Source organism: Rhinoderma darwinii, chromosome 5 (assembly GCF_050947455.1).
Source record: "Rhinoderma darwinii isolate aRhiDar2 chromosome 5, aRhiDar2.hap1, whole genome shotgun sequence".
NCBI classification, from domain to species: Eukaryota; Metazoa; Chordata; class Amphibia; order Anura; family Rhinodermatidae; genus Rhinoderma; species Rhinoderma darwinii.
In genome coordinates, this window is record NC_134691.1 from 50800901 (window position 1) to 50828898 (window position 27998).

At 40.6% G+C, this 27998-nt stretch overlaps 1 protein-coding gene across 1 annotated transcript in view; it reads right to left on the reverse strand.

The window, feature by feature from the left end:
* The window catches only part of VPS13B (vacuolar protein sorting 13 homolog B), an 886671-nt gene that overhangs the window by 105469 nt on the left and 753204 nt on the right, over window positions 1-27998 (reverse strand). Inside the window, exons 38-39 of the mRNA XM_075825953.1 lie at window positions 26877-27087; window positions 22828-23012 (exon numbers count right to left, since the gene is read on the reverse strand). Of these exons, the coding sequence (XP_075682068.1) occupies window positions 22828-23012; window positions 26877-27087 (396 nt within the window). The remainder of the gene's footprint in view (window positions 1-22827; window positions 23013-26876; window positions 27088-27998) is intronic.

Here is a 27998-nt window from a genome sequence, read left to right on the forward strand (position 1 = left end):
CAATTTTTCCAGAAATAGCACCACTCTTGTCTATGGGCTAAGTATGGTATTGCTGCTTAGACACATTCACGTGAACGAGGATGAGCTGTAATACCATACACAGCCAATGGACAAGAGTGGCGCTGTTTCTGGAACTAAAGCAGACCTCTTTTTCCTAAGCCTGGACAACTCCTTTAAAGTGCATTTTCACATCATTTTACAGATTATGTTTATGGATCATCTACATTGATATCCAATTGGCAGTCCATGACCCAGGTTATGGCTGCCGCATATGGCTCAGCCGTCTTTTCCAGGACAACAATCAGACGGGGGTGCACTACATAAAGATGGAGAACATATGGAGTGCTTTCTCTCGCACATCTGAAACAGCACTCCATGGACAAGAGTGCCTCTATTTCTGGGTGTGTTTTCTAATCTCAGACCAGCCCTTTCAATTTTTTTTTCTGATGAAGATAATGTCAGGATCGCCAGCACTGATCTACGTAAAACGTTGAGTAACATTGTAAATACAATGCATATCTTGTATGGTTCCTAGGATACAACCTGTATTATAACAACGATCTGCAGTTAGACTTTTGATGGTTGCAGTTGAGAGACCTTTAAAGTTGAGTTCAGATGTTGGAGATTTTTGCAGCGGATTAATTTGCCGGGCATTTGCCACAGATTTACAGATAAAATCAGCGGTGGATTTTGGTGTGGATTTTCCATGGTTCTCCCCTTTGCACTGCAAAGGGTAAAATGCATTGGGAAAATCAGTGAGAAATCCGCTACAGAATTGACATGCTGAGGTTCTGAAAATGCGCAGCATGCCCTGATTTCCACTACATGTGGATGGGGTTTTAAATACTCTATCTAAATGCATTGTTCTGTAATAGTCGTAGATTTCCAGTGGGGAATCCGAGCAAAAAATTAATGACGTGTAAACAGCACAGCTTCAGATTCATGTGGTAAAGAATAAAGCTCCCGGAGTAAAGTCTATACAGAAACTGAACAAGCAGGGAATGCTGGGAGCTAACATGCATAATTCAAGTGCATAAAGACAGCAGAATTTTTAATACAAAAAAATTAGAAAGTTAATTAACATGGCCACACATGGCCAATACTAAAAAAGTACTGAGGCTCGGACAAATAACCCTATTTGTTAGAAGTCTGCCTTTTCCGGTTGTAGCAGTCCATAATATGGAAATAACTCAATTTAGCAAAGATAAATGAAAGGCCGGTCTTACTTTAAGAAATGAAGATCAGTTCATTAAGAGAATTGCAACAACTTTAAAAATGGGGTCAAGCGCAGTGGCCAAACCATAAAGTTCTATGATGAAACAGGCTCTCATGGGGAACACCAGAGGAGAGACAAATAGAGGATAACCATTGCTTCATTGTTGCCAATGTAATCAGAATTGAGGGCACGATCACATCATTCTGTGGCTGGACAATGAACTACCAGGCTATGTAAGAACTTTTTGACAAAGAAGGAGAGTTATGGAGTGCTGCCTCTGATGACTTGATGACTAGGATAAGTGAGACCAGAGCGGAGGAAAAGCAGCCAACAAGTGCTCAGCATATATGGAAATTTCTTCAAGACTGTTGTAGAAGTCATGACGTTTAAAACGAGAATCTGCAAAGAGTGTAGCAAAAGCTGTGTATTCACAGAATAAACCGAAATGCTCCTGGAAACCTATTCAATGGACACTCAAAATACATGTATTGTTTATAAGATACAAGCAGAAGAGAAGTTTAACCCCTTTCCAAGATCCCACGTACATGTACGACGACCCTGTTGGGAAGTACTTTCTGCAAACCCCAGTAGAAGTATGCGGTGATGGCATGGTCTGACATACAGCCGACTCTACTCTGCATTGCGCAGGATCAGAGATAACTCCGATCCCAGTTGGTTAACCCATTAGATGCGTTAAACGGACAGGCATAATATACTGCAATACAGAAGTTTTGCAATGTATCATATGAGCGATCAAGCACATACATGGTTAAATCCACAAGTAGGACTAAAATAAAAAGTAAAGTTTAAAAAAATTAAAATTGCTTTATCTAAAAAAATAAAAAAAAATACACATAATTGGCATTGTCACATCTGTAACAACCCCACCAATACAATCATATTATTTAACCCAGAGAACGCTTTAAGAAAAATAAATAAAAACCACCAGAATTTCTTTATTTTGCTTTTTTCGCTTATCAAAATAAGGAATAGAAAATGATCAAAAAGTTGTATGCACCCTAAAATGTTCGTAATGAAAATGTCAACCCTGCAAAAAACAATTCCTCAAACAGTTGAGCTAACAAAAAAATAAAAAGGTTATATCTCTCAGAATATGAGGGCACAAAAACAAAAGATATTTAAAATTACTGTTTTATTGAGCAACAGTAGTAAAACTATATCAATTTGGTATCACTGTAATCATACTGACCCGCAGAATAACATTAAGTTGTAATTTATTCCGCCGGGCGCACGTGAAAAAAAAACGAAACCCAAAAGACAATGGTGGAATTGTTGTTTTCTCCACCTTCCCACAAAAAAAATTACAATTTTCAATACAGTATATGTACCCAAAATGGTGTCATTAAAGGAATAGTGTCGCGAAAAAATTTTTTTTTACATCAGTTTGATTTTAGTGTTTTATTAAAAACTTTTATATTTATTTGTGTGTTTGTGTTTTACTTTTTTTTATTTTTGAACTTTTTCTTCCCTATGGGGGCTGCCATTTTTTTTTCCATTTCTGTATGTGTCGATTAACGACACATACAGACATGGAATACGGCAGCTACAGTCCCATAGTGAATGCGAAAGGGGCCCGTTCCATTCACTATGCTGTACGCCAACTGTGTGGGAACGTCGTATGCGCCGCTCCCACACAGTCCAAGTTGAACTGTGCGCCGTCCGGCGCCATTTTCCTGTAGACCGGAAGTCGCGGCCGGATAGTAAGATTACCACTTCCGGTCGCGGCTTCCGGACTTGTGCACTTGGAGCAGCGGCAGCAGACGGAGCGGACGGACCGGCAGCGGCTGGAGCAGGTAACTTATTTCTATGTATGTTCGTGTTTCAGTGTGTGTTTACTAGTGTATGTTAACCTACTACACTGTGTGTTAGCTCAAAAAATGGCGACACACAGTGTAGGAGGTTTGACCGTTCATCCCCTCGTTTCTCCCGACACTAGCCAGGATAAAGGAGGGAGGGATTCTGAGAGCTCACTAGAGCGAGTGAGTTTTCCCAAATTTTGCAGCATAAAGCAATGTGGTTGCTTTACCACATGCAATGCTGCAATTTTGGGAATTGCTCCATCTAGTGACCAGCACTGGGAAGTGTTATAAATTAGAATCTAATTTATAATATTTCCTGACTAGTGAAAAAAAGTAAAAAATTAGAACAATGTTTAATCATTTTTACACTAACTGTTCAATTAAAAAAAACAAAAAAAAAACTCGCAACACATTCCCTTTAACATATACAACTCGTCCTGCAAAAATTGTGTCCTGAAGTGCAAAATGGTTCGTAAAATAAAATGAAAGTAAATGTAAAATTAATAGGTTTTCGTCAAAATATTTCCTAGATCTTGAAGAGGCACGAGAAAAGGTGCGATGGGGAAATATCAGTGTGGTGAAATGTATTCGTTTATAGTCCAGTTCCATAATCAGTTACATTGGCTGAAGATAATCAGATCCTGCAGAAGCTTCAACTACGTCTAGATGTTGTAAACTAAATTTTGTGCCGGTGGTTTCCAGTCGTTTCACTTTTACACAGCGAGGCGATGACAGCTCCGCGCACATCGCCGGTGCACTTCCTGTTAAACAGTAGTCGCGGGATATTCTCTATATGACTTCTGGTCAGTAGCAGAAAAATTCCTCAACCATAAAGATTTTGTTTTGCAAATTTTTGAAAGGTAAACACGTGTATAACCTACAATATCCTCTACTCATGTCCTCGTAAAGAAAAAATAACAGAGAAAAACGAATATATCGGCTCATAGAAGCCACAGAATCCTTTTCTTTGTAATATTGGAACCAGTTGTGAAACCACAAGAATTCAAGTGCAGGAAATCATGATTTTATAACATTTTAATGTGATCTACTCCTGGGAACAAGAGCGAACCGAATGTGATTTCTGTTCAGGAAACATTCCAGTGTCTGGCTGCCGTACATTGAAACGAAGGGTACAGCTGCAGCCATTTCACCTGTACTGCCCCACTGGTATTGTGGCTTACTGTGTTGCATCAAGACTGCCTTCCTGTCCGGAAAGCCCTCTAAGTACAAACAAGAATCCCAGCCCAGGTTTTATTTTCCCTCGGTAATTTAACATGGTAATTCAAGAGCCCTGAGAAATACTTTTTAACCTTTTCAATGAAATATGTAACTTTATTACAGTCTCAAGTTTTTCTAGTTTCTGTCCCTCATTTTTATAATAATAATAATATAAAGCGTGACCCGGAGTTTATCAGATGATCAGGGCCGATGTAAGTGGAGTAAGTCACAGGTGTGCGATGTACAATGGACAATTTTTCTATGTAATCTCTAAATCTTATTTCAGATGCAGACAAAAAAAATATACAGCTACAGTAGTTAACCGGCAGGCTTCATAGTATGCTGTGGGGTTCAGAGATAAATACTCCATACTAAAGGGAATGTGTAATCAGAAAAGTACATTATTATTATTATTATTATTATTATTAGGGCTGGGCAATTAGGACCTAAATCAAAATCATGATAAATTGAACATGTAACCTCGATTACGATTAATAATACGATTTTGGCCACACCCCTTTTTGCATACCACACCCTCTATTTGCATGATACAACACTAAATTAATATTTATAACCTGAGCCTGCTGTATAGAATACTTCCCTCACACAGTATATTGCCCCCATAGTGCTCCCCACACATCCTATTGCCTCTTAGCTGCCCCACACATCCTAATGCCCTCATAGATCCCCACACAGTATAATTCCCCTATAGCTGCCCTCCACACAGTATAAAGCCCCCCATAGCTGCCCCCATACAGTATAATGCCGCCCCAACTGCCCCCCACACAGTAGAATGCCCCCCATAGCTGCCCCCACACAGTATAATGCCGCCCCAACTGCCCCCCACACAGTATAGACAAATCAGCAGCAAACCACAAAACAAGAATAATCTGCTCCAACTGGGATGCAGTAATCTAGAGAGTCTTGGTTATTTAGCTATAAATAATCAAAGTTTTACTGCATATGAAAACGTTCCCCATCTCAGTAACTTGAGAAGTTTTCACACCGAATTGATATTTGATTTATAATTTAGTATGATTGGATTATTATTTCATTACCTAAAAGAGATTAGTGTTCTTCAGTGGGATTACTGGATTAGCGGTCATTTATACATTATTATTTTTTTCTATTTAAAAAGGATAAAAGGATGCAATCCTGGTTTTACCTTAAAAAAAAAAAAAGCACAGATCCAAACAAATACACCAAATCTGCCCTGTGTGAACAAGGGCTAAACAACAGCTTCAATGCGGATGCATTACCCACGAAAATAAAGAAATTGATAACATTTTCTAAATTCTTCCTAATAAATCCTGGGCTGTTCATTATAAATCTCCCTTTCAGGTGGCCCGTAAAGAGACTCTGTCACCACATTATAAGTGCCCTATCTCCTACATAAGGAGATGGGCGCTATAATGTAGGTGACCGTAATGCTTTTTATTTAAAAAAAACAATCTATTTTTACCACTTTATTAGCATTTTTAGATTTATGCTAATGAGTTGCTTACTGCCCAAGTGGGCGTATTTTCACTTTAGACCAAGTGGGCGTTGTACAGGGGAGTGTATGACGCCGACCAATCAGGGTCATGCACTCCTCTCCATTCATTTACACAGCGCATAGGGATCCTGTTAGATCCTTATGTGCTAACTTATACTAACACATTAACAATACTGAAGTGTTTAGACAGTGAATAGACATTCCACAGGATGTCTATTCACAATCTCTGCACTTCGTTACTCGGTCTGTGGTAGTTACAGCAGAGAGCAGAGGACGCGTAATCTCGCGAGATTACGCGGTAAATGACAGGTTAGAACGAGATTACGCTTCCTCGGCTGTAACTACCATAGAAACAGTAACGAAGTGCAGAGATTGTAAACAGACATCCCGTGGAATGTCTATTCACTGTCTAAACACTTCAGTATTGTTAATGTGTAAGTATAAGACAGCACATAAGGATCTCACAGGATCCCTATGCGCTGTGTAAATGATTGGAGAGGAGTGCATGATGCTGATTGGTCAGTATCATACACTTCCCTGTACAACGCCCACTTGGTCTAAAGTAAAAATACGCCCAGTTGGGCATTAAGCAACTCATTAGCATAAATGTAAAATCGCTAATAAAGTGGTGAAAACAGATCGTTTATTTAAATAAAAAGCACTGCTGTCACCTACATTATAGCGCCCATCTCCTTATATAGGAGACAGGGCACTTATAATGTGGTGACAGAGTCTCTTTAAACCAACCTAATAAAAAAATGATAAACTGCCCTCCAGAAGGGTTGTAACACTGTGTAAGGTTTAAGGCTATGTTCACACGGGGTATTTTGCCGAGTTTTTTGACGCGGAAACCGCGTCGCAAAACTCGGCAAAAACAGGCCGAGAACGCCTCCCATTGATTTCAATGGGAGGCGTCGGCGTCTTTTTCCCGCGAGCAGTAAACCTGCCTCGCGGGAAAAAGAAGCGACATGCCCTATCTTCGGGCGCTTCCGCCTCTGACCTCCCATTGACTTCAATGGGAGGCAGGAGAAAGCGTATTTCTCGCTGTTTTATGCCCGCGGCGCTCAATGGCCGCGGGCAAAAAACGGCGCGATAATTGCCGCAGGGAGAGGAATATCTGCCTCAAAGTTCCAAACTGAATTTTGAGGCAGATATTCCTCCCCCAAAATACTCCGTGTGAACATAGCCACTCCTTGCTTGATGCTTTTTTAGGAAATTATGATTCACCTTGTACTTTGTACTCTAACACATGGAACAAGAAATCAATGTTTGCATGATCTCTGGAGAATCATGGCTAATGCTTAAAGGGTAACTATACTTTAAAAAAAACTTTTGACATGTCAAAAGTTTTTTAAAAAAAAGCATAGTTAACCTGCAACAAATTTTAAAAAGGACCTCTGTTTTTCCTCCTGGAAATGTGTGACTAAATGTACGAATAACTTAGCAACTGGGCAATACCATTCCCTCTGTCCTACACAGTCTGGGACTGTCAACACTGATTAGTCAGTGTCAGACTTTGTAGCAACATACCCCAATGACAAGGGGAATGGTAACCCTAAATTGCCAATTTATTCATACATTTCCAGGAGGAATAATAGAGGAACAGCACAATGCACAGTTCTAAGAAAATATTCTTTAGAATTGTTATTTTATGGTGAATACAAATGCTTACTAAAACAGACATGTCAGGAGAGTAGACAGGTCCTTTTTAATTATAACAGAGGTTTGATTTTAGGCAAGTATTAGGCTATGTTCACACTGAGTATTTTACAGGCAGAATTTCTGCCTCAAAATTCCGTTTGGAAGTTTGAGGCAGATTTTCCTCTCCCGGCCATTGGGCGCTGCGGGCATAAAACGCAGCGAAATACGCTTTCTTTGCCTCCCATTGAAGTCAATGGGAGGTCAGAGGCGGAAACACCCGAAGATAGGGATTGTCGCTTCTTTCTCCCGCGAGCTGGTTTTACTGCTTGCGGGAGAAAACCGCCCCCGCCTCCCATTCAAATCGACGGGAGGCATTTTCAAGCCGTTTTTGACGAGTTTTTTCCACGTCAAATAACTCGTCAAAATACTCCGTGTGAACATAGCCTTAGAATTGTTTTACTTGTGCTTCAGAAAACTGCACCTGTCTTTTCCACAGGTAAGAAGCTATAAATAATAGGTATGTATAACCTTTATTTCAACCGGACTATATAAACTTTTACCTTCCGTGTGGGCAATATGCTGGGGGTCCACATCTGCCGCTTATTTACAATACATAAGTACAAATCAACCTGCCAAGCAACTTCAGCCGGGAGCATCTGTCAGGCGGAGGAGAGTGCATTTCCATGATGCGGAGTTCCCTGGCAGGTTCACCTCAGCTTGAAGGCTGAATAATGATGTGGACACCTGTCTCCCACAGAAAACAATCTATTTATCTTTCCATCCAGTCATCCATTGAAGATTAAAACTTTCTTGGAGAGTTCAGACAGCTATTAATATGGATCTATTACCTTTAACCTACAGGAACAAGGATTTTATGTTATAAATCAATATCCAGGAGAACATAACACCAGTGAAATCATGTCGACATGAAGCAACTGTTTCAGCCAACAAAAAATAGGACTCCCATGGTGAAAGTGGAGGCCGTTCAGTTAGAGCCGTAAAGAGAAGGTAACCACAGGATAAGGTGTAAGCGAAATTGAGAAGGCCGGATTCACACGAGCGTGTTCGGTCCGTGATATATGGTCCGTACGTCGGCCGCATTTCCCGGACCGAACACACTGCAGGGAGCCGGGTTCCTAGCATCATAGTTATCTATGACGCTAGGTGTCACTGCCTCGCTGCGGGAAAAATGTCCCGTACTGTAATCATGTTTTCAGTACAGGACAGTAGTTCGACAGCGAGGCAGTGACTCCTAGCGTCGTACATAACTATTATGCTAGGAACCCGGCTCCCTGCAGTGTTTTCAGTCTGGGAAATGCGGCCGACATACGGACCGTATATCACAGACCGAACACGCTCGTGTGAATACGGCCTCATTCACAGTCTGAATCAATATCTTGAAAAATGGTCGTACCAACCAATAAAATGTCCCTTGTATGTGGAGATATTTAGCCTCTATAAATTACGCCACACTTTGGACATGCTATGGAATTTTGTCCACCAGCATAATGAACAACCCAATAAACAAACCGTTAGGGTATGTTCACACAGCAAACTAAAAATGGCCGTAAAATACGGAGCTGTTTTCAAAGGAAAACAGCCTATGATTTTCAGCCATCAAGTGTTTTTTGCAGCCGGTTTTGTAGTGGTTTTTCTATTGACAAAGAAAAACGGCTCCGGAAAGGGCTCAAGAAGTGACATGCACTTCTTTTTTTTGGGCGCTTTCTTACGTGTCAGAACGAAACGCCGTTTTTTCCATTGAAATTAATGGGCAGATGTTTGGAGGTGTTCAGCTTCCGTTATTTCAGCCCTTTTTCGGGGCATTTACAGCCCGAAAATGGCTGATAATAAGCCGTGTGAACGTACCCTTACCAGCTAGGATCGTCAGATTGGAAAAAGGGAATAAACCGCTGAAAGAAATCTCTGCCCGGGGCTTCTCTCCTGGAGGAATTCTGTAACGTAACTTGATCAAGCCTTCCACAAATGTTGGATCGACGGGGCCCAACCTTGGAGGCTCCCGCTACTTGAGAGAACTAAGAGGCGGCAGCAGCATTAGGAAACGGTCACGCCACTTAGACCTCATGCACACATCCGTTGCCCGTCTTACGCCCGCTAATGATGGATCCGTGAAACACGGACCGCACACGGATGGCTTCCGTGTGCAGTCCGTTGTTTCAACGGACCAAATAAGTGAAATGGCCGAGACTGTTTCGTCATAAACAGACAGGAGTAGCATCCGTCCTATTTTTGTTGGAACGGCCAAACGGTTCCGTTAAAACAACGGGAGTGTGCATGGCCCCAATGAAATGAATATATCAGTGTGCTATCCATTAAAAAAACGGATAGCACACTGAAGAAAATAACTAAACTGGGCATGAGGCCTTAATCTCCTGTTGGCGCTTCTCGTCTTACATCAGAGGCTTCATGGTGAGCCCAATTGGTGGCATATGCTGAGACAACTCCTTTAAATGGACCCTAACTTTTCAAACAACTTCAGCTATTTTAATAGTATACCTAATATAAATCAACTTTGTAATTTACTTAGTGTTAAGATTTTGTTGTTATATCTATGCAAATTCTGTGTGAAGTAAGTATTATATGTCACCCCAGTGCTGGATTCACAGCTACACTGCTCATTACTGTTGTATAATCTCCTCTATGTTGCTGCTGCTTTTATATACGTATAGTAAAAATGGCAATTTACTGCAATACATTAGTATTGCAGTATATTGTACCAAGTCCCCTAGGGGAACTAATAAAAGGTGTAAAAAAATGTTTAATTAAATTTTCAGTAGTATAAAAACTAATATATTAAGTTTAAAAAAAACGCTTCTTCTATTTTTCCTCTAAAGCAACGGAAAAAGTAAACAAAATTGGTATCACCACATCCGTAAAAGTCTGAACTATTACAATATAACATTATTTAACTCAAAGATTTTTTTTTCTGTTTCTCAGTACATTACAGAGCACTTTAAAGAGGCTCTGTCACCAGATTTTGCAACCCCTATCTGCTATTGCAGCAGATAGGCGCTGCAATGTAGATTACAGTAACGTTTTTATTTTTAAAAAACGAGCATTTTTGGCCAAGTTATGACCATTTTTGTAGTTATGCAAATGAGGCTTGCAAAAGTCCAAGTGGGTGTGTTTAAAGTAAAAGTACAACTGGGCGTGTATTATGTGTGTACATCGGGGCGTTTTTAATACTTTCACTAGCTGGGCGCTCTGAAGAGAAGTATTATCGACTTACCTGCAAACGCTGATGCTGCTGCAGAATCAACTGTAGCCTCTGGTGCCGATGTTGCCATCACGATGCAGGACCTGTGAGTGACGTCACAGATCTGCACTGTCAGAAGCTGGGCGTTCTGAAGAGAAGAGGATGTTACTTCTCTTCAGAGCGCCCAGCTAGTGAAAGTAGTAAAAACGCCCCGATGTACGCACATAATACACGCCCAGTTGTACTTTTACTTTTCAACACGCCCAGTTGTACTTTTGCAAGCCTCATTTGCATAAATACGAAAATGGTCATAACTTGGCCAAAAATGCTCGTTTTTTAAAAATAAAAACGTTACTGTAATCTACATTGCAGCGCCTATCTGCTGCAATAGCAGATAGGGGTTGCAAAATCTGGTGACAGAGCCTCTTTAAATAGTGGCAAAAGAAACTATAACTCCTCCCGCAAAAAATAAGCACTCACACCAATCCATTGATGAGTAAATTAAAACGTTATGGCTCTTGGAAGACGGGGAGTAAAAAACAAAAAGGCAAAATATGGCTTTGATTCAAAAGGGTTAAGCCACGCCCCCTTCCTGCCATGCCATGCTGTCTTTTGTAGGCCGCCCGTAACCACCCATCTAAAATAAAATGTGCCACATTTTGGCACATTTTTGACACATTCTAGATGCAGAGACAGTAGTTTTCTCCAATATCTTCTGTTTTATTGCACAAATGACAGTGTGAATTAAGAAATGATTTTAGTTTAATTTCCAAATTTTTATTTTATTTTATTACAACAACCTATAAGTAAACAAAGCTTATATTGAATTCTACTCCCTCTGCAAAATAAGCAACTGGAGAAAAAATATTTTGCAACATAATGACAGGGGAGATGAATACAGAGCCTTATCTGTGTATGTTGTTACTATCCTGACTTATCTAGGTCTCAAGCAATAAAATAGGGCGGTCATATATAATTAAATCCCCTGCCCTCTGCAGACTGTGTCCCAGTCTACACAGTAAAGCTGAAAGATAACAGCAGAATACACAAAAAGTGAACAGCAGATAACACGAAGACCCAGCCTCCTGTGTGTGCCCTAGTGGCCATTGTAAAAACTGTTACATTTTCAAGATTTTTTTTTTTGTGTAGATACATTAAAAAAAATACACAAATAGGTTAATAGAAAATATATTTATAACAAAATATGATTTCAATAATATGCCTGATGGTGATACAATTCCATTAAAGAAAACATTAACTAAAAAAATGAAAAATTACAAAGATCAAGTATTGCATGTCCAATTCATAGCAACTATAATTTGTGGTCAGGGAAACATTGTAATGTGATGTTTTTACCCCCTAGATTAAATTAGGTCTTTAAGAGCCATATAGGCATAATGCCCAATGTAGTAATAATAAATGGCATTCCCAGAAAAATTCCAATATCCACCCAGACAACAGTGAACATAATGTCATCACAGCTTTACAGCGCTGATTTCCAGCAGGACATTTTTTCTACACACAGAAGAATGCATACAGCTGTGCAAACAAACAAATATTGACTTGTTCTAAAGTATCACTGTGTGCGCTGTGATACATCATAAATAAGAATGAGAAGGTCATTAGGCACTGCATCAGATTGGGACGAATACACGTAAATATTCGCTGGAAGCAAGGCCTGAACGGAGGATGGAAATTAGACGTTAAATGAGATAAGAAGCTACAAAGATGTGGAAGCCTCGTAAGAAAACATCTGTTTATGGTTTACAAATAAAAATTTGGATAAATTGGAAAAAACATGGTGTCCGGAGTGAAAGTTCCCCTCTGTTCTTTGATCAGCTTGTTTAATGATGCCACAGACCTAAAATATTTATGTGCCTCATGGAATCTGAACTTATGAACTGCAACTGTTCAAGGTCACCGACTGTCTTGTTAAACTACCGAAGAACATAATTTAACCCTTTAAAGAGGACTTGTCAGCTCTCCCGACATCTTTTCTTAGAACTGTTCCTCTGTTATTCCTCTTGGAAATTTATGAATAATATTTACTACAACTCAAATGTCAAGAGCGCAGACAGATCCTCTTAACCCCTTCCCGACATTTGACGTACATGTACGTCATGGAAAGTACTGACTTCCCGCATCTTGCCGTACATGTACGTCAAACGTTTGGCACCGGCTCAGAAGCTGAGCCGGTCCCATCATCACCGGATCTCAGCTGTATCTTACAGCTGACATCCGACTGTAACGGCGGGGACCGAAATTAGCTTCGATCCCCGCCATTAACCCCTTAAGTGCAGCGCTCAAACGCGATCGCTGCACTTAAGGTGTTTGCAGCTCATCGGAACCCCAGTAATGAAATTGCCGGGGTTCCGGTGGCTGCAATGGCAACCGGAGGCCTAATACTGGCCTCCCGGTCTGCCTAGCACCGAAGCCGGTCAAGATCCGCCCGGCGGCGGAGCCTGATCGGCTTCCGTAGCTGCCGGCAAGATGGCGCCGGGTCAGGAGCTGATCCGGCGTCATCAGCGGTGGAAGTCAGCTGTACTGTACAGCTGACATCCACCTGTAACGGCAGGAACCGGAGCTAGCTCCGATCCCTGCCATTAACCCCTTCGATGCAGCAATCGAAAGCGATTGCTGCATCGTAGCGGTTACAAGCAGATCGCCAGCCCTGACAGGCAATCGGGACTGGCGACTGCTGTTATGGCAACAGGAGACACAATGGTCTCCTGCTCTGCCATTACGGAAGCCGATTTAGGCCCCGCCGGGAGGCGAAGCCTAAACGGCTTGCTGTCAGTGAATGACTGACAGATCTAATACATTGCACTACATAGGTAGTGCAATGTATTAGAAAAAAAAAAATCTGACCGTTGGACCTTCAAGTCCCCTAGTGGGACTTGAGAAAAAGTGTAAAAAAAGTATAAAAAAGTGTAAAAAAAAGTGCAAAAAATAAAAGTTTGAAAACAATAAAAGTTTCAAGTAATCAAATAACACACAATCCCCCTTTTACTCTTATCAAGTCCTTTATTATTGAAAAATAATAATAAACCATATGTATTTGGTATCGCCACGACCGTAACGACCGGAGGTATCAAAATATTATATTATTTATTGCACGCGGTGAACAGCGTAAAAAAAACCCGTAAAAAACGTTACCAGAGTTTCTGTTTTTTAGTCACTTTGCCCTACAAATATTACAATAAAAAGTGATCAAAAAGTCGCACGTATCCAAAAATGGTACCTATAAAAACTATAGCTCGTCCCGCAAAAAACAAGCCCTCATACAACTCCGTCGACAAAAAAATTAAAACGTTATGGTTCTCACAACTTGGCGACAGAAAAAATACATTCTTTTTACAAAAGTAATTTTATTGTGCAAAAAGTTGTAAAACATAAAAAAGTTCTATAAATGAGGTATCGCCGGAATCGTACTGACCCGCAGAATAAAGGTAACATGTAGTTTATAATGCGTGGTGAACTCTGTATAAAAAAAAACCAAAAAAAGCTGTGCCAGAATTGCGTTTTTTGGTTTACCTGGCATCCCAAAAAATAGGATAAAAGGTGATCAAAAAGTCACATGTACCCCAAAATGGTACCAATAATAACTACAGCTCGTCCCGCAACAAACCAGCCCTCATACCGCTACGTCTATGAAAAATAAAATTAGTTATGGCTCCAATAAGTCAGGAAATAAATAAATATGCAGTTGTGCCCGAGGAGAACATTTCTTCTGTTTCAAGAGGCGATTTATCAAGGACCTAAAATTGGGGAACCAGGAAGGGAGGGCCCAATCATATCCGATGGAAGCGACGGTGCCCGTATTATACCAGGATAATACTTTCCCAGCAAAATTCCCCAAACTACAAAGGTGCGGAGTGTGGACCAAAAGGGGGATAAGAAATGACACCATTTATCAGTGCGACACCGGCCTGTGCAGAAAGGATTGCTTCACAGCGTAACACACATCTATGGATTATTTTTATTTTTTTATACCACCTGACTATGCCCCTTATATACTCCGCCCCGCTTACATGTACCCCCACATTATAAAACACCAGCAATACTCAAACAAATATAGTACCAAGCAAAATCCGCTCTCCAAAAGCCAAATGGTGCTCCCTCGGCCCTGAACCCTACAGCGTGCCCAAACAGCAGTTTCCTTCAACATATATGGCACCGTCATACCCGTGAGAACCCTTTTAACAATTTTTGTGGTGTGTGTCTCCAGCGTCATAAGCTGGGCATGACATATTTGCCACTGAATGGCATATCTAGGGAAAAATATAAATTTTTAATTTGCACCATCCGCAGCGCATTCATTTATGGAAAAGACCTGTGGGGTGAAAATGCTCACTACACCCCTTAATAAATGCCTTGAGGGGTGCAGTTCCATAATGGGGTCACTTATCAGGGGTTTCTTTTTATTATTTCACATCTGAGCCTCTGCAGTTGTGAACCAATACTTTGTAAATCGCCAAATTAGGCCTCCACTCCGCATGGTACTCTTCACTTCTGAGCCCTGTCATATGTCCAGACAAAAGATTAGGGCCACATGTAGGGTGTTTCTAAAACCGGGAAACACCGCATAATAATTAGAGAGCTGTCTTGTTATGGTGGCACAAGCCGGGCACCACATATTGGCATATCTATGGAAAAAAATCCCATTTTCACTCTGCAACATTGAGCGCACACTAATTTCTACAAAACACCTGCAGGGTTAAAATGCTTAATACACCCCTTGGTAAATGCATTGAGGGGTGTAGTTTACAAAATGGGGTCACTTCTGGGGGGTTTCCACTGTTTTGGGCCCACAGGTGCCCAGAAACCAATCCAGCAACATCTGCACTCCAAATGGCGGTCCTTCCCTTCTGAGCCCTGCCGTTTGCCCAAACAGCAGTTTATGACCACATATGGGGTATTGCCGTACTCGGGAGAAATAGCTTTACAAATGTTGGGTTCTTTTTTTCCTTTATTTGTTGAGAAAATTAAAAAATTTGCGCTAAAGCTACGTCTTATTGAAGAAAAAGGACTGTTTTTATTTTCACTGCCTAATTCTAATAAATTCTATGAAACATCTGTGGGGTCAAAATGCTCACTACACCCCTAGATGCATTCTTCAAGAGGTGTAGTTTCCTAAATGGAGTCCCTTTTTGGGCGTTTTCATTGTTTTGTCCCCTCAGGGGCTTTGCAAATGTGACCTGGCCTCCGCAAATCATTCCTGCTAAATGTGATCTCAAAAAGTCAAATAGTGCTCTTTCCCTTCTAAGCCCTGCCGTGTGTCCAAACAGCCGTTTATTACCACATGTGGGGTATTGTTTTACTCGGGAGAAATTGCTTTACAAATTTTGTGGTGCTTTTTCTCCTTTAGTCCTTCTGGAAATGAGAAAAAATTAGCTAAACCTACATTTTCTTTGAAAAAATATAGATTATTATTTTCAGGGCCTACTTCCAATAATTTCTGCAAAAAAACTGTGGTGTCAAATCGCTCACTATACCCCTAGATAATTTCCTCAATGGGTGTTGTTTCCAAAATGGGGTCACTTGTGGGGGGTTTCCACTGTTTTGTCCCCTCAGGGGCTTTGTAAATGTAACATGGCCTCCGCAAACCATTCCTGCTAAATTTGAGTTCCAAAAGCCAAATGGCGCTCTTTCCCTTCTCAGCCTCGCCGTGTGTCCAAACAGCCGTTTATTACCACATGTGGGGTACTGTTTTACTCGGGAGAAATTTCTTTACAAATTTTATGGTGATTTTTCTCCTTTAGTCCTTGTGGAAATGAAAAAAAATTAGCTAAACCTACATTTTATTTGAAAAAATGTAGATTTTCATTTTCACAGCCTACTTGCAAAAATTTCTGCAAAAAACCTGTGGGGTCAAAATGCTCACTATACCCCTAGATAATTTCCTCAAGGGGTATAGTTTCCAAAATGGGGTCACTTGTTTGGGGTTTTCACTGTTTTGTCCCCTCAGGGGCTTTGTAAATGTGACATGGCCTCCGCAAACCATTCCTGCTAAATGTGAACTCCAAAAGCCAAATGGCGCTCTTTCCCTTCTCAGCCACGCCGTGTCTCCAAACAACCGTTTATTACCACATGTGAGGTATTGTTTTACTCGGGAGAAATTGCTTTACAAATTTTGCGGTGCTTTTTCTCCTTTAGTCCTTGTGGAAATGAGAAAAAAAATCGCTAAACCTACATTTTCTTTGAAGAAATGTTGATTTTAATTTTCACGGCCTACTTCCAATAATTTCTGTAAAAAACCTGTGCGGTGAAAATGCTCACTACACCCCTAGATAATTTCCTTGAGGTGTCTAGTTTCCCAGATGGGGTCACTTTTGGGGGATTTTGACTGTTTTGGCACCGCAAGAGCCCTTCAAACCTGACATGGTGCCTAAAATATATTCTAACAAAAATAAGGCCCCAAAATCCACTAGGTGCTCCTTTGCTTCTGAGGCCGGTGTTTCAGTCCAGTAGCACGCTACGGCCACATGTGGGATATTTCCTAAAACTGCAAAAACTGGGCAACAAATATTGAGTTGCATTTCTCTGGTAAAACCTTCTGTGTTATAAAAAAAATTGTATTAAAAATGTATTTCTGCAGAAAAATATGAAATTTGTAAATTTCACCTCTACATTTTCTAAATGCTGTTTTGAATACTTTGAGGGGTGAAGTTTTTAAAATGGGGTGACTTTTTTGGGGTTTCTAATATATAAGGCCCTCAAAACCACTTCACAACTGAACTGGCCCCTGTAAAAATAGCCTTTTGAAATTTTCTTGAAAATGTGAGAAATTGCTGCTAAAGTTCTAAGCCTTGTGAGGTCATAGAAAAATAAAAGGATGTTCAAAAAACGATGCCAATCTAAAGTAGACATATGGGGGATGTTAATTAGCAACAATTTTGTGTATTATAACTGCCTGTCTTACAAGCAGATACATTTAAATTGAGAAAAATGCTAATTTTTGCAATTTTTCGCTAAATTTTGGTGTTTTTCACAATTAAATACTGAACATATCGAGCAAATTTTGCCAGTAACATAAAGTCCAATGTGTCACGAGAAAACAATCTCAGAATCGCTTGGATAGGTGAAAGCATTCCGGAGTTATTACCACATAAAGTGACACATGTCAGATTTGAAAAATGAGGCTCTGTCAGGAAGGTCAAAAGTGGCTAAAGAGGGAAGGGGTTAAAAGGGTATGTATACTTTTAAAATCACAAATAAGCAACTTTGTAAACAACGGATTCACCTATTATCCTTCACATCGAAGTCATGAACGTAACTGGGTGTTACTGACATTGAAGCTCAGGAAAAGGATGATGTGTCAAATATAGATTACATTTAAGACTTTATTTTGGCAATGCGCTCCGATACCGTATCGGTATCTTCATCAAGTCATATACAGTGCATTCGTGGAAGTTTTCCCCCATCATCCTGAACTCAATAACCCATAATGACAAGAATTTTAGAAATTTTTGCTAATTTATTACAAATGAGAAACTCAAATTTCGCATGGACGTCAGTATTCAGACTCTTTGCTATGACACTTGAAATTGAGCTCTGGGGGCCTCCCATTTCTCTAGATCATCTTTGAAATGTTTCTACACCTTCATTGGAGACACCTGTGGTAAATTCATTTGATTGGACATGCTTTGGAAAGACACACCCATGTCTATATAAGGTCTATCAGCTGACAATGCATATCAGAGCAAAAACCAAGCCACGAAGAGGAAAGAACTGCTTGTAGAGCTCAGAAACCGTATTGTGTGGAGGCACAGATCTGGAGAAGGGTACAAAAAAATTGTGCTGGACTAAAAGTTCCCAAGAGCACAGTGGCCTCCATATATCTTAAATGTTAGAAGTTTGGAACAACCAGGACTCTTCATAGAGCTGGCTGCCCCACCAAACTAAGTAATCAGGGGAGAAGAGCCTTGGTAAGAGAGGTGACCAGGAACCCAATAGTCACTCTGGATGAGCTCCAAAGATGGGAGAAACTTCCAGAAGGTCAACCATCACTGCAGCACTCCACCAATCTGGGCTTTATGGCAGAGTGGCCAGAAAGAAGCCCTCCTCAGTAAAAGAAACATGAAGCCCGTCTGGAGTTTTCAAAACAAGCACCTAAAGGGCTCTCAAGACTGTGACAAACAAGATTCTGTGGTCTGATGACACCAGGATTGAACTTTTTGGCCTCAATTCTAAACGTCATGTCTGGGGGAACCCAGGCACTGCTCATCACCTGCCCAATACCATCCCTACAGTGAATTGTGGTGGTGGCAGCATCATGCTATGCGGGTGCTTTTCAGCGGCTGGGACAGGGATACTGGTCAGGGTTGAGGGAAAGATGAATGAAGCAAAGTACAGAGATATTCTTTATGTGCACTGGACCTCAGACTGGGGCGAAGGTTCACCTTCCATCAAGACAATGACCCTAAGCACACAGCCAAGACCACACAGGAGTGGCTTAGGGACAACTCTGTCCTTGAGTGGCCCAGCCAGAGCCCAGACTTGAACCCAACGAATATCTCTGGAGACCTGAAAATGTCTGTCCACCGACGGTCCCCATCCCACCTGACAAAGCTTGATAGGATCTGCAGAGAAGAATGGCAGAAAATCCCCAAATCCAGGTGTGTAAACCTTGTGGCATCATACACAAGAAGACTGGGGGCTGTTATCACTAACAAAGGTGCTTCACCTAAGTACCGAGTAAAGGGTCTGAATACTTATATCAATGTTATATTTTAGTTTTTCCTTTTCAATAAATTAGCAAAGATTACAATCATTCTGTTTTCACTTCGTCATTATGGGGTATTGAGTGCAGAATAATGGGGGGAAACAATTTTTTTTCATTTTAGCACAAGACCTGAACATAACAAAATGTGAAAAAATTTACATTTTCTGAAGTCTTTCCAAATGCATTGTACATGTAAACAACAAACATCATGCAATAGTTACAAAAGAACGTGGGAGTCACTACAAAATGATATCAGAGTTTAATTGGGGTAATTACCAGGAGACAACGGGGATGAGCCCACGTAGATATTTAAAAATTTGCAACAAATAAAATGGATTTACAGGATATGCAGTTTAAAAAGTGCACTAAAAACATACAGATGTGACATAAGAAAGTCCCATCACAAATTAAAACATCTTATATGGCGATCATATTGTTATAACATCATTAGTTATTAAAAACATTAAAAAAATGCAAATAATACATGTCACATGTAATATTCAGCGAAGAGTTCTCTGGATAGCATAAGAGTGACATCATGACATAGCATCTCGTGGTATGTATATAGTATCTAATATACGCCGTTATTCTTATGCTCTCCAGAAGGCACTCCACCACTGTGTAAAAAACTTCAAACTACTAAATATTACATGTGACTATTATTTGCGGATTGCGTAGTTTATGCATTCATCATGTGCTAACCCTTTCCTGCCCTATGACGCATTATTTTCACGTCGGGGAAGAAAGAAAGTTATTTCCAATTGCCGTGATAGTACGTTGAAGTGATGGTGGGGGCAAAGGAGATGTTCCCCGCGCCATCACTTGCGGGTGCCGGCCTTATTACAATGGCCTCGAGGTCTGCCATGTACTAGAGCCCATTTGGCATCACTGTAATCATACCAACTCACAGAGCAAAATGAACATGTAATTTATAATGCATGGTAAATGCCATAGAAAACAAAACTCAAAAGCCAATGGCAGAATTACTGTTTTTTTCCATAATGCCCCTCAAAAAATGTATAAAAGTTGTTCAACATATATGTACCCCAAAATGGTGACATTAAAAAGTCATTCAAATTTCAATCAACGCATTCTGCAACAAATTACCCCTTAACTTGTTTACATGTCCTCAGCCTGATGAAGATACCAATATGGCGTCGAAATGCTTAGCCAAACTAAAGACCTAAATGTAAACCATATTTGACACATCGTCCTTTTCCTGAGCTCCGATGTCAGTAGAGCCCAGATCCCGTTATTTTAGCTTTCTCTGTTTTTTATAATTTTTTTTGTTTAACATTTTCTCGTGTCACAGCTTTTTTTTAACATTTTTTACGAAACCTTTAAGGCCTCATGCACACGACCGTATAGGTGTGCACGATCCGGGATTACGGCACGAGGAGTGTCATCCGCGGTCTGTCCGTCTCATTAAACACAATAGTGCGTGGAGTTCAAGGAGCCCGGACCACAAATGTGGCCCGTAAAATGACATCTCCTATTTATTTTTTTTGCAGTACGGACTCCAGCCAGTGAACGGACTGTGAAAACCACGGTCATGTGCATTGGCCCATAGGATATAACGCGCTTTATACTATCAGCATTTGGTATATGGACGCAAATGCACTGTCATGTACATGGGGCCTACGGTTAGATATCCCTGCTATATAAGCTTACAGTGACTGACATTTTATGTGGCATGTGTTACTTTCATGATTCGATCATCAATCTAGCTGCATCCCAGGTTTCTCTCGCTGTACGTCTGTTTTGACTTAGTCGTTTCCGTGCTGCACATGAGATGCGCAGCCTTCCAAATACAATGACATTATCTCATAATCGTAATAGGTGCTTCTTGGAAAAACACACTTAAAATACAATTTATACTCTGATTATGTGAACTTCCACGGACATTCTCGACCTCTTTTCTTGAAAGGAAACAAGTTACATAACACATCTGTTTCCTACTGTACCCAACCTGTTTTACTATACTTTGGTTAATTTCTGGTTCGCATTTAGTACACCTGTGTGTATTATACTTAAAAAAAAAATGTTTTTATCGACTGTTAAATTGTAAACAGGACTGAAAACAAGGACTACAAAAAGATGTAAAAGTTGTGTACTCAACCTAAAGCAATACATAACAGGGTAGGTACTGTGTAAATGAGGACCTTTGTGAAACCGTACAATACTTAAAAAATGTAAAGTGTGTCTCCGGGTGTTTATTAATGAAGTTAAACGTACTTGCAATTTTGTAGTATAAATTTGTAGTATAAATTGTTTATTTGGTTGTTTCCCATGAGTGGATTTTCTCAGTATGTATAACTATTACATGGATGTGTTGACTGTAAACTAATGGTCACGTCCCAGTAGCTTAGATCCAGGAGATAAGCTCCTGGTGACCAAATTTCTGAACATACCTTATGATGACCAAACTTTATTCGATATAATTAAAAGAATATATGAGTAGCGACTATTCAGAAACTTGTATGCTTAAAGGGTATATCTCATGGCACGTTGGCACATGGTGGCCTCCAAATTAAGTCAAGGGGAACTGAAAGGAGCAACAGGGGTCGGACTTCATTGATCGGACATTGATGGTACATTCTAGCAATAAGCTATGGACACCACATCTTCTGTACTAAATACCATTATATCATTTTTTGTGTTGAGTGTTTTTAGCTTTTTTTGCAGTTAATCTATTGAAGATTCAGCACCATGTGCTAATGTGTACTCAGATTGGTGTTTTTTTTTTGGGATGTTGTTTTGTTTATTCAAATTACTGAACAACATATGATCTTTAAAGTGAAAAATCAAAGCAAAACTTAAAGGGATACTATCAAAATCATAAATTATCACCTAAAAGCTGTCTCCATCATTCCCATAGACATTGAATGGAGCAGCAATGTGCATGCTCAACCATGCTCAATGCGCATGCTCAACATTCAATGTCCTGCCGACAGCAGGGAGTGCAGTGAGGAGGATCTAGGGGTTCAGGATCCCCATTCTCATGATCAATGTGGTCCCAGCAAAGGGACTCCCAGAGAACTTATAATTATCACCTATCCTGTGGCTAGGTGATAACTTATGATTTTGCGAAAACCCCTTTAAAAGTGCATACATTTTCTATTCTGCTGTAGCATACATATTTTTTGCAAAAGTAACTATTGGATCCTCTGCCACATTAAGGCTATGTTCACAGTTGGTTAGCAGTATACGTTTGGTGGGAAATCCTCTTTAATCTTGCATATGTCATCCTAAAAATTATGATTGGTAGAAAGCGAAAATGTATTTTGTGCATTCCTCATATACTATTTATATCAATAACTGAAAAGCATTTGGTGGAAAACAGAAAAAAGAAACTAATGTAATTATCTTAGTAAAATTTACAAATGCTTATATGCAAGACAATTCATCTGAAGGTAGAAATATCTGTATATAGAATGATTTATGGGATTGTTGTCTATTAAAATATGTTATGGATATACTCAATATCGAGGTACACACCTGCAGGACGTCACCCAAGTCAGCAGTGCTAATGTCAGGATCTTCGGTTGTGTTGAAAGGCACAGGGGTAATTCGCACTAACGTCAAAACTCTTGGCTCTGGGTATTTCCAAAGCATCATCCCAGGATTGTCTTCTGTCTCATTGTAAAATACCACTTCAAATGCATTGGGCATCTTCTGAGCATCTAACCAATAAGATAATAATATAAAAGGTTATATATAAGCAAATGTAAAACCAGGATGGAATATCAGTATAAAGACACAATAAGACATCAATAAAACTCAGTTTGAATATACAAAAACAGTGATGGGGCTCAGTTACATAGTTGATAAGGTTGAAAAAAGACATAGGTCCATCAAGTCCAACCTTTAAAGTGCAGCTAAACGTTTGACAAAATTCTGACATGTCATAGAGACGTCAGAAGTTTGTATTGGTGGGGGTCCGAGCACCGAGACCCCCACCAATCGCTAGAACGAAGTAGCTGAAGCGCTCGTGTGAGCGCTCAGCCGCTTTGTGTCTGTTCGTTTTTTTCCGGAAAGCCGATGTATAGGAGTACGGGCTCATAGACTTTCTATTGAGTCTGTACACCGATACATTTATTTCCGGAAATAGCCGAACAGACACGAAGCGGCTTATCACTTATGTCTTAATGTAAACCCTTTCATGAGAACTTACATTCAGAGCCCGGGCAGTGCCACCAGAGTAGGCCTCAAAGTCCAAGAAAAGACATGTTTACCTTCTGAGGTTCCTTTGGCTTAGGCTCTCTAGAGTCCCTCTCTGAGATTGGTACTGAGTATGTTACCCGCTCAGTAGCGTTCTCTGAGAGAGACCGGTGGAGTGAGCTCCAGATGCTCAGAGGGAGTTTAGCTGGCAGAGCTCCCCATTAAAACTTTTCTCTCTGAGATGAGCCATCCCTGAGTCATCCCAGGTCAAGGAATTTGCACTACTTGTATTCTGCTCTTCCCTAGTACGTAGTAACTTCATCGATTTCCCGGATAGCCAGGCTCTAAAGGCCCCAGAGATTGATCTGACATTACTATCTACACTATCTGTATTAAAAAGGTCGAATTTCTCAATCAGGTCGACCCATCCCTCAAAAACTTACAATTTCAAATTGAAGATGCTGTTGGTCACAGCTAGCTCTTCTTAAAGCTATAAGCAGTGGTTCTGATGATTGGTCAGTCATTTAACTATGTGACAAATATAAGAAGAGCCAGGTGGCTCACCTCTGCAGGAATGGCAGACTTTACCCCTAAGCCTCACGAGTTCCTATACCTAGAGACAAGTAATTTGATTTTTCTTGACTTCATACAAGATGTCCAAGGTTTCTATAGGGCAAGGAAGTCCTTTGCAAAATTCAAGAAGCCATCACATGCGGACTTACGGTTCCTATTAAAAAGGGACATATTCCTAATAAAGGTAGGCCTAAAAGATACATTTCATGCAATCTCTATCAATCTCAAACATGGTCGGCTACTACAGTTCCGATGGAAAGGAAAAATCTTTTTTTTTTTAAATTTAATGGTGTTTGGCCTCTCCAATGGGGCACTAGAGAAAACACCTTTTTGCCGGTATTGAAGAGAGTAGTATCTCATGTACAGTTGGCAGGAACTGCATGCCTTGTCTACCGAGATGATCTACTCATATTTCATATAGAGGCAGGGAGACTTATAGCTCAAAGAGATAAGCTTCTAGCCCTACTTACAGAAACCGGTTTCAAAGTAAACATAGGAAAATCGATTTTCACTCCTAAAAGGTCCCTAACTTTGTGGTTTTGCCCTAGACACTGTAAGGCTGACTATAGGGGTCCAAGAGGAGAAATAGTTGAAGCTAGAAAATATATCTCAGTGGTTATGAAAAATCAGACGGTCTCCCTTATGAAGCAGGCCAGCCTAATTGGTAAAGTAATTGCCATGCAACCAGGCTTCCAGACAGCCCCAACCAAATATTATCAAATGAACTTCTGGCTTAGCACTCTTCTGGGACGAGGGGCATCTTGGAACTCGCTTTTCTAACTACCACCAGGAGTAATGGATAAAATGGAGGCCATTCTAGTACTCAGCTTTTCAACCAAACCAAATGTGTCGGAGGCCCCCCGAGATGGCAGGGCTCTGATTTTGGAATGCATCTAAATGTTCTGGAACAACCCACGAATCCCCTACGGAGCTTGACCTAGTAAGGGATCTGGAGGATTTATCGCTGTGTCTTGTACAAGCCTTAAGGGATTACCTAGATTTGTCAGCGCCACACAGAGTAGGGATTTCTACTCTCTTCATTACATCAAGACCTGATTCCGCATGGCCTCAGTCAATACTATCAGAGTTTTGATCCTCTTGGCAATGAAAGAGGCTGGTATAGATACAGCAACCTTCAAGGCCCATTCCATTAGAGGAGCAGACTCACCCAGGGCTGCAGCTAAAGGGGTTCCCCTAGCAACAATACTAAGCTAGATTGTTCTCTGACAGAATATTTGTCACACATTATTGGCATCTTTCCAAACTCGAATGCTTAAAGTTCATGAGGGCTACCACCGGGTGTGTGCTACTCTACCCATTATCTGGTGCTAGGTGGCTGCCTCCTCGAGGAACAAACCTCAGTTTGCAGGGATCTATGACTGGAAATGGTATTTGTTCTAGGGGAAAGGACAGCCAGCTAGCAACAGCATCCCTCCCTATACATTGTTCTTTTGGAAGAAACATGAAATTATATTGTGTAATAATAGAGACAAGGGACACAGCAAAAAGCCAATCCAAAAAATGGTCAAGCGTGAGGAGACTACTCTGGGTTCAGCAGTCACAAAGCTGTTGATCAAGGAACCAATCGCTTTAGAGGGAAGTATTACACATTTGGTCTAATTAGTTCGAGTTATAGTCCGCACCTAAAAATTGTGCAAAAAAACAAACAAAAGATATGGTCGACAATATATCCAGTTATACATTGTTGAATATAGAGAAAAAGTACTATGCACACCAATATGGAGTTATTTATCCAAACAAATAATTTATTTATAGCCAGTGACGACGTTTCGGTCAATACCATGACCTTCCTAAGGCACTTTCGTCAATGCTTTATCCTGCGTGGATGGCGCTGTAAGCTTGGCGGGTAACCGCTATAGTGAGGCGCTGATGGCTGTATATAGATTCACCCTAATAAATAAGTTGAGATCATAGGATCTCTGTGTACAGTTTTCTTTAGCGGCTATCTTCCCCAATATCATTACCTTATCTGGGAATTAGGTTAGCCACCAAGCCTTCCGTAAAAAGTACTATGACAGCTTCCACACTTTCGCGAGAGCTGCCTCGGAAAGGAATCATGTGACCGTAGGCAGATTGCGAAGCTTCCGCATTCACTATTCCTGACAGCACTGGGAGGCAGCCGCCTACACCCTTTAGCTGTTTCTAGGTAGTTGTCCCTTTTTCTAGAAAAAATACCGTTTGCAAGTCATAGATTCCTGAAAACTGAGTTGTTGTTTTTTCCCACTAAGGCTGGGTTCACACGACCATGTTACGTCCGTAAAGTACGGAACGTATTTCGGCCGGAAGACCAGGACTGAACACAGTGCAGGGAGCCGAGCTCCTAGCATCATAGTTATGTACGACGCTAGGAGTCCCTGCCTCGCTGCAGGACAACTGTCCCGTACTGTAATCATGATTACAGTACGGGACAGTAGTTCCACGCAGAGGCAGGGACTCCTAGCGTCGTACATCACTATGATGCTAGGAGCCCGGCCCCCTGCAGTGTGTTCGGTCCGGGTCTTCCGGCCGAAATACGTTCCGTACATTACGGACGTAACATGGTCGTGTGAACCCAGCCTAACTCTTCATTCATTTCCAGGTTTTGAGTTCCTTTATTCAGTGTACCTGGAATTTCTCTTTAAATGACAACTTTTTAGGACCTTGAGAATAAACCCCAGCAAACACAAGACATTCAAACTATAGAGATGGTATCCTCAGTAGAATGAAACTTTTGGAAAGCTATGTGAAGCCGAATGCTATGTAAGCAAAGAAATGATAATGTGAAAAACATATTTGAGATGGCCTTGACTTACCAGCATCCTGTATGTATTGAAAAAGTCCAGTTCTCAAGTCATCAGAACTATGCTCTGTCTTCCAGGTTGAAGGTTTACTGATCACAGGGGAGACTGGAAGAAGGGGCTGTTCACAACTTGTAGTGCCCAACCCTGTCTCTCTCTTCAGGTATTCCTGGACAAGTTCATTCAGAAGTGTTAAGCAATTCAGGTTCTCCTGACCCCAGAAAACCTAGAAAGAAAACATTATTAGCTACAGAAAGGTATAAAAACATACAGCTCAATCTGGAAGTTATCTAAACACCACTTATTCACGTTGATTATATATTTTATTTGGCAAGGTCTCGTTCATAGTTCATGAGAAATGTTAAAAAGAAAGAGATAACTTCCTCTGACTCGTGTTCTCAGCACAGTGTTGCTATTGTTTTCAATCCTGGTTAATATCAACACCGATTACTTATCCAATGAATCAAATGAAATGTACCACTATTATCTACAATGCAAGGAGGGTGCCATCTGTGAAAATTAAAGTCGGCTCCAAAAAACCTATTTTACATTTGTTCCATTTCGTCTTGTGTGTTTTTGTCGATCACTCACAATCAAAATGCTCCTGTAACATTTTAAAGGGGTTGTACAGGGTTAGAAACATGTCTGCTTTCTATCTAAAATAGTCCCACCCCTGTCCACAGATTGCGTGTGGCATTGCAGCCCAGCCGTATTCACTTCAATAGAGCGGAGCTGCAATTCAACACACAACCCATGGACAATGAAGCCATGTTTTCATATATTACGTACAACCCTTTTAAACTATTGATACTTAATGTCTGGCAGACATAGGGGACTTGTTTGGTTTGGGAAACCCATTTTCAAATACCCAATTAAGGCATTTTAAGTTGATAGAAGGACCCACATCTACTAGCCAGAGCGGAGAGCAGCTACAAAAAGGGATGACCCAACATATCGTGCATGACATGGCTAGCCCATTAATTTCAATGGTTACTGTGTAATGTTTCCTTTTCCCTGCAGTGAAATTGAGCAATTGTTGCTGGGTTTCCCGTTAGGTCAAGGGACTCTTCTAACAAAATGAGTGTCTAAAGGCAACCAGCCTGTTTTGAAAAGTAAATTTTAAGAAAATGAATTTCA